The following is a 13,453-nucleotide window of genomic DNA, read 5'->3' on the forward strand; positions in this document are numbered from 1 at the left end:
CACTTTCCCACCGCACCCCACCCCCAGTGAAGTTCAGACCCACGGTCGGGACACCTGGAGGACGCAGAGATGGCGACAGGGCAGGCAGAGGGACGGTGCCTGGGCGCCTGCCGAGAGCAGTCCCTGACCTGGGGGTGTCTTTTTTCCTCCCGCAAAGGAGGAAACGGCTCAGCGAAGGGAAGTGCCTGGTCAAGGTCACCCGGCGAGGAAGTGGGGAGTCGGGACTCGAACCCGCGTCCTAGTGAGCCCAGGGCCTCCTGGAATCCCTCCCTAGGGGAGAGGCTGAGGGCAGACAGCACTCGAGAGACGGAGAGATAGTGAGAGACACAGAGACAAGAGAGACAGAGGCAGTGAGAACCGAAACACAGACATAGGGATACAGGGAGAGAGACCGAGACCCAGAAAGACACCTATCCGGACGGGAGAGTCAGAGACCGTCAGAGACTCAGAGATACAGAGAGAGAGAGAGACAAATAGCCAGGAAGACCAAAACACTGAGGCAGCGACTGAGAGAGGCCCGCAGCCGCAGGGGTGGGGACCCCCGCCGCCTGGCCCCGCCTCCTGTCCCCCCCCCCACGCCGGGGCCCAGCCGCCGGGGGCGCCGCGGGGTCGGGAGGGGGCGGGCGCGGGGCGCGGCGCGGGCGGGGCCCTCGGCGAGCAGCTCCGCGAGGCGGCGGGAGCGGCGGCGGGTCCAGGAAACCCCTGGGGTGGACGGGTGGCCCCGGGGGGGGGCGGCGGGGGGGGCCGGGGGCGGGGAGGCGGGCGACCGGTACCGCCCCGGCCGACAAAAGTCCCTTCAGTTCAGCCGGCGGCAGGGGAAGTCCCGGCGCCCGGCGCAGCCACCCTCCCGTGCCGCCGAGCCGAGCCGCGCTCCGGCCGCCCGCTCGGCCGCCGTCTCCGGCGGCCCCATGCCCCGATGCCCCGCGGGGGCCATGGACGAGGGGCCCGTGGACCTGCGCACCCGGCCCAAGGCCGCCGGGCCCCCCGGCGCGGCGCTGCCGCTCCGCAAGCGCCCCCTGCGCGCGCCCTCCCCGGAACCCGCCGCCCCCCGCGGCGCCGCGGGCCCAGTTGTCCCCCCGGATCCCCTAGGCGGCGGCTCCGACTCCCCGGCGGTCCCCGCGGCCCCCCACGGACTGGCCCGGCCAGAGGCGCTTTACTACCAGGGTGAGTGGCTCCCACGGGTCCTGGCCAGGTGGGGGTCAGACAGGGCATAGGGTCACCAGAGCCAGGGAACAGTTCAGGACGCAAATACAGGGGCTCCCAGGGAGCTGAGAAGCAGGGGGACAGAATCCAAGGTCCCAAGGACACAGATATGGGGTTCCTGGGGAGCTGGGAGGGGGCAGAGCCTGAGGTCCCGGGGACACAGTTATGGGAACATCAGGGAGCAATGCCTTGGGACACAGATATGGCGGTCCCAGGACGCTGGGTGTCAGGGGGCCCTGGGGGACAGAGCCCAAAGTCCGAAAGCCACAGATGTGGGGACCCAGGAGACAGTGCCTAGCAGTACTGATATGAAAGTCTCTGGGAATCAAGGGGGCAGAGCCTATAGTCCCAAGAACACAGAGTTATCAGCTCTTTAGAACCCAGATATCTAGGATTATGAGGACTCAACGCTCAGGCCCAAGAAACTGGGGTTCTTGGCATCCAGATATGTGGTGTCAAAGGGAGTCAGGGAAACAGCGACTCGGGTTCTAAGAAGACAGATATTAGGGATGTCAGCATATCAGAATCTCAGGAACCTGATATCAGGGAAGAGTGGGAATCAGGAGAACAGAGTTGGAGTTTTAAGCACCCCAATATCTGGAATCACAAGGATGCAAGGAAACAGGCCCAGATAATGGGGGTCCTGAGGAGCCAGTAGGACAGAGATCTGGGGTTCTGGGCACCCAGTTATGTATGGTCACTCAGGGTCTCATCTGAGGTCAGGACGTCAAGGGGTCACAAAGTCACGGCTTGGGGATGGAGGGGTCTAGGAATGGGGGACAGGACTGGGAAATTCTGGGACTGAAGGATCTAGGGCCAAGATGAAGAATTTAGGCAAAAGTCTGCAAGGCACCAAGGTCTGGTACTGGAGATATGAGGACCTGCAAACTTGGGGGTGCACGGACGGGGGCCCCCAAGGATCAGGAGATGACAGAAGGCCAAACACCATTCTCCCCATCCTATCTCAAAGAAGGGGCATCCCCTACCACAGCTGTGCCACATCACCCATCCCTGAGTGACCCCAAAGCTGCAGAGAGCCCATGCCTCCACTGCGTGTATACATGCCTCCACTGCCCCCTCCCCTTTCCCATTCCCTGGATGAGAACCCAGGCCTCAGTTTTCCCCATCTGTGTGATGGGTGGAAATGGCTTCGACCACTGCCGTGGTTGGTGTCTGGCTCCACTCCTCTCTCCTTCTTTTTTTTTTTTTTTTTTTAAAGATTTTCTTTATTTGACAGAGAGAGACACAGCGAGAGAGGGAACACAAGCAGGGGGAGTGGGAGAGAGAGAAGCAGGCTTCCCGTCGAGCAGGGAGCCCAATGCGGGGCTCAATCCCAGGACCCTGGGATCATGACCCGAGCTGAAGGCAGACGCCTAACGACTGAGCCACCCAGGCGCCCCTCCTCTCTCCTTCTGACCCACCCTTCTCCCCAACTCTCTGCAGTCACCCACACCCTACACCTAGTGCTTCATCCATTCCTACCTCCTTCAACCACAAATTTACTCAGCAAATAGGCCCTGGGGTCCCCCTGGTGGGTGATGATGGGGTTCAGGGCCATGCCTACTAGGAGACGGGGAGTCAGATTAGTGAAAAGTGACAACAACAGTGACCAGGGCTCACAGGGGATGGTGAAGGGGGAAGCCGCCTGAGCCCAGATGGATGTGGAAGGCCAGTTTGTCTTGGGCCTTTATGGCCCAGTATGAAATGCAAAAGGTACCTAGAAAAAAGGGGCAGGTGACACAGCAGGTGCAAAGGCCTGGAAGCAGGGGTGGGCTGAGGGTCTGCGGGCTTGGCCTCACCCATGTCCTTTCTCTGTCCAGGACCTTTACTGCCCATTTATCCCACCCCGACTATGGGCTCCCTCTTTCCTCTCCTGAACCTGCCTACACCCCTGTACCCCATGGTGTGCTCCATGGAACACCCCTTGTCGGCTGACATCGCTGTGGCCACCCGTGCAGATGAGGACGGAGACACGTGAGTAAAGCCCCCCCCCCATGAATGCCGGCCCTGCACCCACCTCACCCACCACAACACAGGGGCACCCAGCTTGGGCTTTCGAGTTCTCTCAACCTGTTTCCACTGCAGGCTGTGACTTGGAGCAAGGCTTCCCCCCCCACCCCCGCTCTGTGCCTCGGTTTCCTCTTCTGAAAAATGGGCAGTCTGAGAGCACTTACCTCTTAGGACTGTTTTTGAAGCAGGGGGCTTCAAAATTTTTATCAAAATCCAAACATGAGAGGGGTGCCTGGCTGGTTCGCTCAGTAGAGCATGCAAGCTCTTAATCTTGGGGTTGTGAGTTCAAGTTCCACGTTGGGTATAGAGATTACTTTTAAAAAATAAAAGATACCCAAAGATACCCAAAAATTCTTTAAAAAAAAACCCAAACATGTGAAAGAGACTTCACTGATTGATTTGTTACGTGAATTATACATGTTAAGCTCTTAGCACTGAGCCTGGTAGGTTTTAAGTGCTCAGTAAGTATTAATTAATATTATTGTTATGATTACTTTATGCTAAACCCAGCACACATCCACACATAGAAGGTTGAAATAAAACTTGCACAGAACAAAACAAGAGTCACCCTTACTAGATGGGCTCCAAACTGTATTTTCTATTCTAGTCTGTTTCATGGTCATAGAGGTCAATTAATTTGACGATCCCTTTAAACTGATTTCACACATCCCATAGTTTATCCCCTGTGGTTGGGAGAACGTGCCCTTGAGACTGCTGAAAACCCCTGCAGGGGAAGGGTCAGCTCTGTGCTTAGCGCACGTAAGCACTCAACACCCTTGACCATGCCGATTATTATTTTATCCACCCAGGTTTGAATTTCAGCTGGCCACTTTCTCGCCCCTCTCTGCCAGAGTTTCCCCCTGTAAAAACAAGAACTATAAGCGTGTGAAAGTCTGTGAGGCAGACAAGAGATCGCTTCTATCAAGTGCCTATCTGGGAATTGGTAGGGATGGAAAGGACACGCTCACTGCTGCAGAAAATGGGGGAGGGGGGGAGGCCTCCATCACTGGCCAACTTGGTGACTTTACATCCCTGAGCCTCGGTACCCCTTTCTGGAACTCGGGGCTCATATCGGACCGACCAAAATTAGGATTCAGTGCAATGATGTACACACGCAGAGAACATAGAATAGGGCCAGGCACACAGTAGGTCCTCCACACAGGGGAGTGGGGCAGGGGGTGTTCTCACAGAGCTCCCCAGGGGCTTCTGGGCCACTCTGTGAGTCCTAGCAGGAGAAAGTGCCTGAGAAGTCTAAAAGGCTGAATAAAACTAGTTCCCTCCCACTCTGGGTACCTCTGGGGTCATCTGCGAAATAATTTGTATCTGCCCCCAGGGATGATTTGTTTGCAGCCTGTGAATGCAGGGTGCAGAAGGCGACCTGGCACACTAGTCTCGAATCCTGCGCCCCACCCGCCCTCCCCCGCTCTCCCCCGCTCTCCCCCCTCTCCCCCCTCTCCCCCCGCCCCTCCAAAGCAAACACTTCAGCCTCAGCTGCCTGTTGGGGGAAATCCCTTCCCGCAGAACTTGACCGCAGCCCAGCTGCTTGCCTCCCCCACGTCAGCAGCCGTCACTCACTCGCAGCCTCCCCCTCCTGGCGTTCAGTCTAACCTTAACCCCTTCCGCTGGGGCCAAGACTTTACCGGAATGGACAGCTGGCTAGCCTGGGGGTGGGGGAGGGAGACACGCTAAATCTGGGTCCCCAAAGCAGCCAAGCTTAGTTGGGAGCCTGGACTTCTAGGGACTGAGGAGAGCAAGAATCTCGGGGCATCTGGACCCTCAAGAGGTCAGGCATCGGCAGGCTAGAGGTCTCGGTCTCCAAGAGAGAGGGGAGGTGTTCTGAGTCCCAGAGAGCGGACGTCGGGGTACTGTATTCCTTGACCCCTGGGGGGTTAAGGAACAGGGTATAGAGCAGCTTGGGGATCTATAACTCACAGGGACTGGGGAAGTTGGTATCCGCAAAGAGTTAGGGCACAGTATAACCGGGTCCTAAGAGATCTCAGGGGTGGATGCCGGGATCTGGGGGATTGGGAGCCAGCTGGAGTCTGAGCCCTGAAGGGTGGAGTTCCAGAGGGGCCCCTAGGCTGGAAAACTTGGGGTCCTTCCCCCCAGGGAAGCTTGGGTCTCTTTGGTTGGCCTCCCTCCTGCTCCACCCCACGCGAGGATGGAAGTGGGGGTGCCGGGGGTGGCCGGGGTAGATCCCCGGCGGGAGGCTTCCCTCCCCCGGGAGCAGGAAGCGGAGCCCCGCCCAGCAGACCTGTTACTGGAAGTCCGAGGGCTGGGCCGCCCCTCCCGTCCCCACTTCCTCCAGCCCCGCCCCACCCCCTGCAGCCCGCGCGTTTATGGGAACTCAGGCCTGGACGGTTTCTCTGAAATCATTCGCTCCCTCTGCCCTCGCTTAACCCCGCCCGCCCCGAGAGGGACCCAGGCCAGGCTTCCTGGGAGATGAAGGGAGGGAAGGGAGCCCTTCTCCGGGCCGCACCCCACCCCACCCCACCCCCGCCCCGGCCCAGGTCCGGCCCCTCCCCCAACATCTTCCTTTTAAATTTGGCTCTCACGGATCGGGATCTCCAGGTTCAGCATTTCACCTGCAGAGCTCCTGTGGGGAGGTGGGCGCGACCGTGGGCGATACCGTACGGAGGAGAAAACCGGAGGGCCACGTGACTTTGCTCTAGCACACGCAGCTAGGGAGGGTTGCAGCCTAATCTGCACCCCTGGCCTGCTTAGCCCCCCAAAGCCACCACCGCCCCCCGGGGAGAGGGGGGTGAGGTTGCTGCAGGATCTCTCCACCACCACCAAAGCACTTAAGGGAGCTGGTTTACTGTGTGGATTTTGGAAGCACATCCCACAGTGGGGAGAACCCCTGTTCACCTGCCTTAGCAAGGCTCTGGGTAGTAAGAGGCAGTGGTGGGTGAGAAAGTCGTTGCTCCAGTAAATGGACGTCAAGAGAACGGTCTGCAGCCTGTGTGTATGCGGTCACCCTTGTAAGCTCAGTGCTAATGTCCCCCCCCCCCACACACACACACAGAGTCATCCCAGATTGCCCTCAACTCTAAATGGCTCTTCCAGGTTGGGGGCTGTGGGAAGGAGCCCGAAGGGTATTGGGAAGCAGGACTGGGCAGAAATTGGGCTGCTGGGAGTCTCAGCAGGGCCTTAGCTGCCTCACGGGGACGGGAGCAGCTGCAGCGGCCTTTAGAGATGGGGCCAGAAGGCTAGGCCCTCTATGCCAGCACCGACAGGTCACTGGATGCCATGGGATGGCAGCTGCCCCCGCTCAGGACCCGGGCAAGCAGTGCTTTTCAGCGGAGGGTAATTCCCAGAGAGAGCTGAGAGCCAACAGCCTTCCCAGAAGCTGGGGGAGTGAGTCCTTCAGTCCAGAAGGGGGGATCTGGGTCACACAGCCCCGGGTGTCCAGCACAGTGACTCCATCCCAGTCCATCCCACCTCCCCTCTGGGCAAAAATCCCTCCAAATAGATGCACTGGGGTTGGAGGCTGAGCGTGACTCGCAGTGACAACTACTGAAGAGAACTTCCCACTCGGGTCACAGATGAGCAAGCCGGGGCCGGACGGGAGAGGTGGGAGCATGCTCGCCAGCCTCAAGGATGGCCAGGGATCACCGCCATGGATTCATTTATTCAGGGCATGCTTGTGGAGCACCTGCTGTCAGCCCCAGCCGCACTCCGGGGCACGGGGCAGGGACCAAAGCAGACAAAACGCCCTGCCCAGGTGGCGCTGACATTCTAGAAGGGGAGATTCAGACAGGAAACAAAGCAAACTGTACAATGTCAGGTGATGATGTGGAGGAAAATTAAGCAGGGGAGGGGGGGAAGGGGAGTGAGCCATGGCCACACCATTCCGGCAGAGGCCCAAATGCGGGGAGCAAGTGGTGCAGATGATCTGGGGGATGACTGTTCCAGGCAGAAGGAACAGCCAGTGCAAAGGCTCTGGGAGGCAAGCAAGCGTGCTTGTTCTGTTAGAGGCACAGCAAGGAAGCCAAGCAGAGCGAAGAGAGCAGATGGAGAAGAAGCCAAAGGGATTGAACAGGGGGAGGCAAGATCACAGAGGGCCTGTTTGGCCCTGATTCCGAGGGTTCTGAACAGAGGAGGGACCTGACCTGATTGAGGTTGCAAAAGGGTCTCTCTGGCTGCTATGTGGGAGACAGACAGCAGGGCAGGGGTGGAAGGAAGCAGGGAACAGTCCAGGAGGGAGGAGATGGTGGCCGAACCACGATGGAGGGAGTGAGGGTCAGGAAAAGTGGTTGGATTCTGTATACACTTCCAAAGTACCCGGCACGTGTTGGACTCGGCACCGCGAAGTGTATGGGGGTGAGAGGTGACCAGCCCCTAATGCTTGTGATCCCCCCATCCCCAGGCCACTCCACATTGCCGTGGTGCAGGGCAACCTGGCAGCTGTGCATCGGCTGGTCGGCCTCTTCCAGCATGGGGGCCGGGAGCTGGATATCTACAACAACCTCCGACAGGTGAGCCTGGCGGCCTAGATCTCATGGAAGAGAGGCCTGAGGGTCTGGACTCCTGAGTCCTAGGAGCTGGGGAGTCCTGAGGAGCTGGTGGGGGGCAGCGGTGGGGAGCCTGACTCTTGAATCTGATTGGAGGACTGACTCCAGATTTCTGGTCCCTGGATAAGACTGGAGCTCGGGGTCAGGACTGGGACGCAGGGCAGGGCACAGGTCCCTCACAGTCTCTGTGCACCCCCCCCCCCAGACACCGCTACACCTGGCAGTGATCACCACATTGCCATCCGTGGTCCGGCTGCTAGTGCTGGCTGGTGCCAGCCCCATGGCACTGGACCGCCATGGCCAGACAGCAGCCCACCTGGCGTGTGAGCACCGCAGCCCGACCTGCCTGCGGGCCCTGCTGGACAGCGCAGCCCCGGGCACCGTGGACCTGGAGGCCCGCAATTACGACGGTGAGCCCCTACCCCGGCGCCGGGTGGGGCTGTCTGGCAAGACCTGAGGTCTTTCCGGGGCTCCAAAGCCCCAGACCCAGGTTAACTGAGTCTTCCTGTACCTCAGGGCTCACCGCCCTGCACGTGGCCGTGAACATGGAGTGCCCCGAAGCCGTGCTGCTCTTGCTGGAGCGCGGTGCCGACATCGACGCGGTGGTGAGCAGACGCGGGCCGGGGGTGGGGCCAGAGGAGCCGGGGGGGGGGGGCGGGGCGGGACCCCCCAAGGGGCGGGGCTTGCGTGGGAGCCTGCGCGAGTGGGTGGGGTGGGGCTTCAAGTATCTAACCCGATTGAGATGCTGGACCAAGCTGCTGGGATATTGGCCGCCGGCGGATTGGGCCGAGCTTGGAGAGGCTCAAAGACCTTCCCTCCTTTCTGCAGGACATTAAAAGCGGCCGCTCCCCGCTCATCCACGCAGTGGAAAACAACAGCCTTAGTATGGTGCAGCTGCTGCTGCAGGTGGGTACGGCCCCTGCCCTTGGCCTCTCGCCCACCCTTTCCTCCAGCACCAGCCCAGCAGTCGCCCCGTCCCTGGCTTCCAGCTCAGGCTCCCGCTCTTGCTCCGCTTCCAGATCTGTCCCTTCCTTCTAGGCCTCGTTATGTCAACCCTATGCTTCACCCCCCAGGCTGCCCTCTTGTCCCGGGACTTCTCCCTTTCCTCCCCCGTCCCCAAAATGAGCCGGGCCCGGCGCAGACTGCCTTGCTCACCCTGCCTTCCCGCTTTGGCCCTTTATGCGTCCTGTCCCTTCCGCCCCGCCTCGACTCTGGACCTTTCCTTTCTCTGACTCCGCCCCTACTTCGGCGGGCCGGGACCGTGGGCCGATCCGCGGGAGTCCAGCCCGGGTTGATCAGCCCGCCAGCCCAGTCCCGCTCCGGCCCACCTTGGGTTCTGGCTTCCACCCTTCTGTCAACCACCCCGGATCTGGTCCCGCCCCGGTCCTGGCGTCGGTCCGGGCCACCCGCCTGCGTCCCCCGCCCTTCGCTCGGACCCCATCCCGGCCCCGCCCCTCCTCTGGCCCCGCCCCATCCACCGCCCCGGCGCGGGTCCGGCGCGGCGGTGGCGGTCCTGACCCGTCCCTCCCGCCCCGCAGCACGGCGCCAACGTGAACGCTCAGATGTACTCGGGCAGCTCGGCGCTGCACTCGGCGTCTGGCCGCGGGCTCCTCCCGCTCGTGCGCACGCTGGTCCGCAGCGGCGCCGACAGTGGCCTCAAGAACTGCCACAACGACACGCCGCTCATGGTGGCGCGCAGCCGCCGGGTGAGTGTGCGCGCTGGGAGGGCCGGTGCCCGAGCGCCGGTCCGCGTGGATGCGACACCTCGGTGCGCGCGCGTGTCTGTGCCGGTGCGCGGGGGGGGCGGAGCGGGACAGCCTGTGGGTCCCAGCGAGCTCTGACAGGGGACGTGGAGGCCCGAAGCAGACCCTGTGCACGAAGAGAACGGAGAGAGGGAGAGCGGTGTGGGCAGGAGTAGCCTGATGGTGACCTCCCATCTTCCCACAGGTCATCGACATCCTGAGGGGGAAGGCGACCCGGCCTGCTCCTGCGTCACAGCCAGAGCCCTCGCCGGAACACAGCGCCACCACCTCCCCTGAGAGCAGCAGCCTCCTCAGCTCCAACGGTGAGAACCTAGCTCCCGCCACCAGCTGGCCAGCCCGGCCTCCCCAGAACCCTCCAGGCCCCAGCCCCTGCTCCCCCAGCCCCTCCAGGCCCCAGCCCCTGCTCCCCCAGACCCTCCAGGCCCCAGCCCTGCTCCCCCAGAATCCTCCAGGCCCCCAGCCCCTGCTCCCCCAGAACCCTCCAGGCCCCCAGCCCCTACCCCCCTAGACCCTCCAGGCCCCCAGCCCCTGCTCCCCCAGAACCCTCCAGGCCCCCAGCCCCTGCTCCCCCAGCCCCTCCAGGCCCCCAGCCCATCCTCCCCCAGAACCCTCCAGGCCCCCAGCCCCTGCTCCCCCAGCCCCTCCAGGCCCCCAGCCCCTCCTCCCCCAGGACCCTCCAGGCCCCAGTCCTGTCTTCCCACAGAGCCATGCAGGCCCCCAGCCCCTCCTCCAGGCCCTCAGCCCATCCTCCCCCAGAGCCCTCCAGGCCCCCAGCCCATCCTCCCCCAGAGCCCTCCAGGCCCCCAGCCCATCCTCCCCCAGAGCCCTCCAGGCCCCCAGCCCCTCCTCCCCCAGGACCCTCCAGGCCCCAGTCCTGTCTTCCCACAGAGCCATGCAGGCCCCCAGCCCCTCCTCCAGGCCCTCAGCCCATCCTCCCCCAGAACCCTCCAGGCCCCCAGCCCATCCTCCCCCAGAGCCCTCCAGGCCCCCAGCCCCTCCTCCCCCAGGACCCTCCAGGCCCCCAGCCCTGTCTTCCCACAGAGCCATGCAGGCCCCCAGCCATCCTCCAGGCCCCCAGCCTGTCCTCCCCCAGAACCCTCCAGGCCCCCAGCCCCTACAGGCCCCCAGCCCCTCCTCCCCCAGGACCCTCCAGGCCCCAGTCCTGTCTTCCCACAGAGCCATGCAGGTCCCCAGCCCCTCCTCCAGGCCCCCAGCCCATCCTCCCCCAGAACCCTCCAGGGCCCCAGCCCCGCCTCGCCCAGAGCCCTCCAGGCCCCCAGCCCCTCCTCCCCCAGGACCCTCCAGGCCCCCAGCCCTGTCTTCCCACAGAGCCATGCAGGCCCCCAGCCCATCCTCCAGGCCCCCATCCCGTCCTCCCCCAGAACCCTCCAGGGCTCCAGCCCCACCTCACCCAGAGCCTTCCAGGCCCCCAAGCCCTCCTCCCCCAGAACCTTCCAGGCCCCCAGCCCCTCCTCCCCCAGGACCCTCCAGGCCCCCAGCCCTGTCTTCCCACAGAGCCATGCAGGCCCCCAGCCCATCCTCCAGGCCCCCATCCCGTCCTCCCCCAGAACCCTCCAGGGCTCCAGCCCCACCTCACCCAGAGCCTTCCAGGCCCCCAACCCCTCCTCCCCCAGAACCTTCCAGGTCCCCAGCTCCTCCTCCCCCAGGACCCTCCAGGCCCCCAGCCCTGTCTTCCCACAATGCCATGCAGACCCCCAGCCCTTGCTCCCCCGGAACCCTCCAGGGCCCCAGCCCTGCCTCGCCCAGAGCCCTCCAGGCCCCCAACCTCTCCTCCCCCAGAACCTTCCAGGCCCCCAGCCCCTCCTCCCTCAGAGCCCTCCAGGCCCCCAGCCCCTGCTCCCCCAGAACCTTCCAGGCCCCAGCCCCTCCTCCCCCAGAACCTTCCAGACCCCCAGCCCCTGCTTCCCCAGAACCCTCTAGGCCCCCAGCCCCTGCTCCTCCAGAACCCTCTAGGCCCCTGTGCCCTCCTCCAGACCCCCAGAGAGGGCCGGGCCAGTTGGGTCTGGATCCCGTGGCTCATGACACCCACCCCCCTCTTCTTCCCACAGGTCTCCTTTCTGCGTCACCCTCCTCCTCGCCCTCCCAGTCTCCCCCCAAGGACCCACCGGGATTCCCCATGGCTCCCCCCAGTTTCTTCCTTCCTCCCTCCTCTCCACCTGCCTTCCTGCCCTTCACTGGGGTCCTCCGAGCCCCTGGCCGGCCGGTGCCCCCCTCCCCAGCTCCAGGAGGCAGCTGAGAGGGATGGGGGGGCAGATCTCAGACTCCTGTGGAGGGACCTCCCTGCCCTGTGGGGTCAACCCTCCTAGAAACTGTGAAGACCTCACTCTGCCCCCCCCTTCAGGACCAGGATTTGCACAGAGGCACAAGCATCTACCCATAAGGCCCTTCTTCTGAGCAAAGATATTCTCCCGCCTCATCGCCCACCCAGGACTCTCACCCCTGTTATTCTCAGGCACCAGTCCCCTGTCTGGAATTCCACCCAAATTCCTTCTCCTCCCCCACCCTCCCAGAGCTGGTGGAACCAGGGGATAGTCACTCCTCCTCTCCCCCCTCCACCCGGATGGAGGAGGAGGGGGAGATGGGCCGTATACAGGCACTGATAACAATGTAAATTATTAGGCATTTTGGTTGGATTTCTTTTGTAATAAACTATTTTTGTACCATACCCTGGCTGGGCTGGGCCTCTTTCACGGGGAGGCCTGGAGGAAGTGCGTTCGATTGTGCACACAGCTGTTCGTCCCTCTCCAGCTGACCCCAAGGAGTGACCTTGTGAGTCTCCGGCTGAGGATGACACGTGTGGGTGACTCTGGGACTTCTAGCATGTTCCTTCTTGTGTCACTGTGCCATCGTTTGTGGGGACGATACAAGTGTGTGACATCTTTCTGGGGGACCCTTTTGGATTCCATAGTGACCCTGGCTGTCTGCATGCGTGTGTGTTTCTGAGGTTCGTGGGTCCCTGGGGTATCGCAGCTGACTGGCAGGTGACTGATGGTCTCGGGGCCTGTGTGTGTGTGTGCGGCCGTTGTGAGCGTTCCCAACGTTGAAACCTGTGGTCACCCTGTGACTATTGGTATGTGACTGCCTCGCTCGGCGTGCCGCGTTTTCTAGTCGGTGATTCCAGGGCCCCGCTGACATACTAGGTTTGGGTTTTGACTCTGTGCATGTGTGACTTGGGTATCAGCCAGGGTTTGCCTTCATCTTCTGTCACCCCTGTCACAAAGCACCAGCCATTTAGCAGCTTAAAACAACTGATTGATTCACTTACGGTTCTAGAGGGCAGAAGTCCAAAATCAGTTTCACCGGCCCAATGTCAAGGTGTCAGCGGGGCTGGTTTCTTTCCAAAGCTCTAGGGGAGAATCCATCCCCTTGCCTTTTCCAGCTTCTAGAGGCATTTGCGTTCCTTGTCTCGTGGTCCCTTCTATCACTCTGACCTCTTGCTTCTATCTGCACTCCTTCTTTGTTTTTCTAAAGATTTTATTTACTTATTTGAGAAAGAGAGAGAGAGCAGGAGGAGGGGTAGAGGGAGGGAGAGAATCTCAAGCAGACTCCCCGCTGAGCACAGAGCCTGACGTGGGGCTCGATCTCACGACCCCGAGATCATGACCTGAGCCAAAATCAAGAGTCAGACGCTCAACCCCATGAGCCACCCAGGTGCCCCTCTATCTGCATTTCTACCGGGATCTCCCGCCTCCCTCTTAGAAGGAGGACCTGCGATTATACTGGACCCACCCAGATAATCCAAGTTTCTCTCCTCATCATGGCCCTTTTGCCATTTAAAGTCACTTCCACAAGATTGCCGGGATTAGAACATAGATATCGTTGAGAGCCATTATTCAGCCGACCCCAGGCTTCAGTCGGAGAAGCAACATTACTAGGAGGTGGGTATACGGATAAGAGACTTGTTACGGGGATCTGAGCATCGGGAAAGGAAGATGGATGGAC

General features: G+C 61.7%; 1 protein-coding gene across 1 annotated transcript; it reads left to right on the forward strand.

Annotated features, from left to right (window-relative positions):
* The first annotated feature begins 783 nt into the window (after positions 1–783).
* Positions 784–12,176, forward strand: BCL3 (BCL3 transcription coactivator). Its single transcript, XM_036123766.2, has 9 exons — positions 784–1,164; positions 3,024–3,177; positions 7,583–7,691; positions 7,933–8,137; positions 8,244–8,332; positions 8,556–8,633; positions 9,266–9,433; positions 9,675–9,792; positions 11,560–12,176. Exons 1-9 carry the CDS (start codon positions 909–911, stop codon positions 11,745–11,747), a joined length of 1,365 nt encoding a protein of 454 aa, XP_035979659.1. The 5' UTR covers positions 784–908; the 3' UTR covers positions 11,748–12,176.
* Positions 12,177–13,453: the final 1,277 nt, after the last annotated feature.

This window comes from Halichoerus grypus, chromosome 15 (assembly GCF_964656455.1).
Source record: "Halichoerus grypus chromosome 15, mHalGry1.hap1.1, whole genome shotgun sequence".
In the NCBI taxonomy this organism is placed as follows: Eukaryota; Metazoa; Chordata; class Mammalia; order Carnivora; family Phocidae; genus Halichoerus; species Halichoerus grypus.

Bases quoted from the DNA above. Each gene is read 5' to 3' on its own strand.
- BCL3 (XM_036123766.2), top strand. From the start codon at position 909: ATGCCCCGATGCCCCGCGGGGGCCATGGACGAGGGGCCCGTGGACCTG. The intron at 1,165-3,023 runs GTGAGTGGCTCC...TTCTCTGTCCAG, and splicing joins AGAGGCGCTTTACTACCAGG to GACCTTTACTGCCCATTTAT. The intron at 9,434-9,674 runs GTGAGTGTGCGC...ATCTTCCCACAG, and splicing joins TGGTGGCGCGCAGCCGCCGG to GTCATCGACATCCTGAGGGG.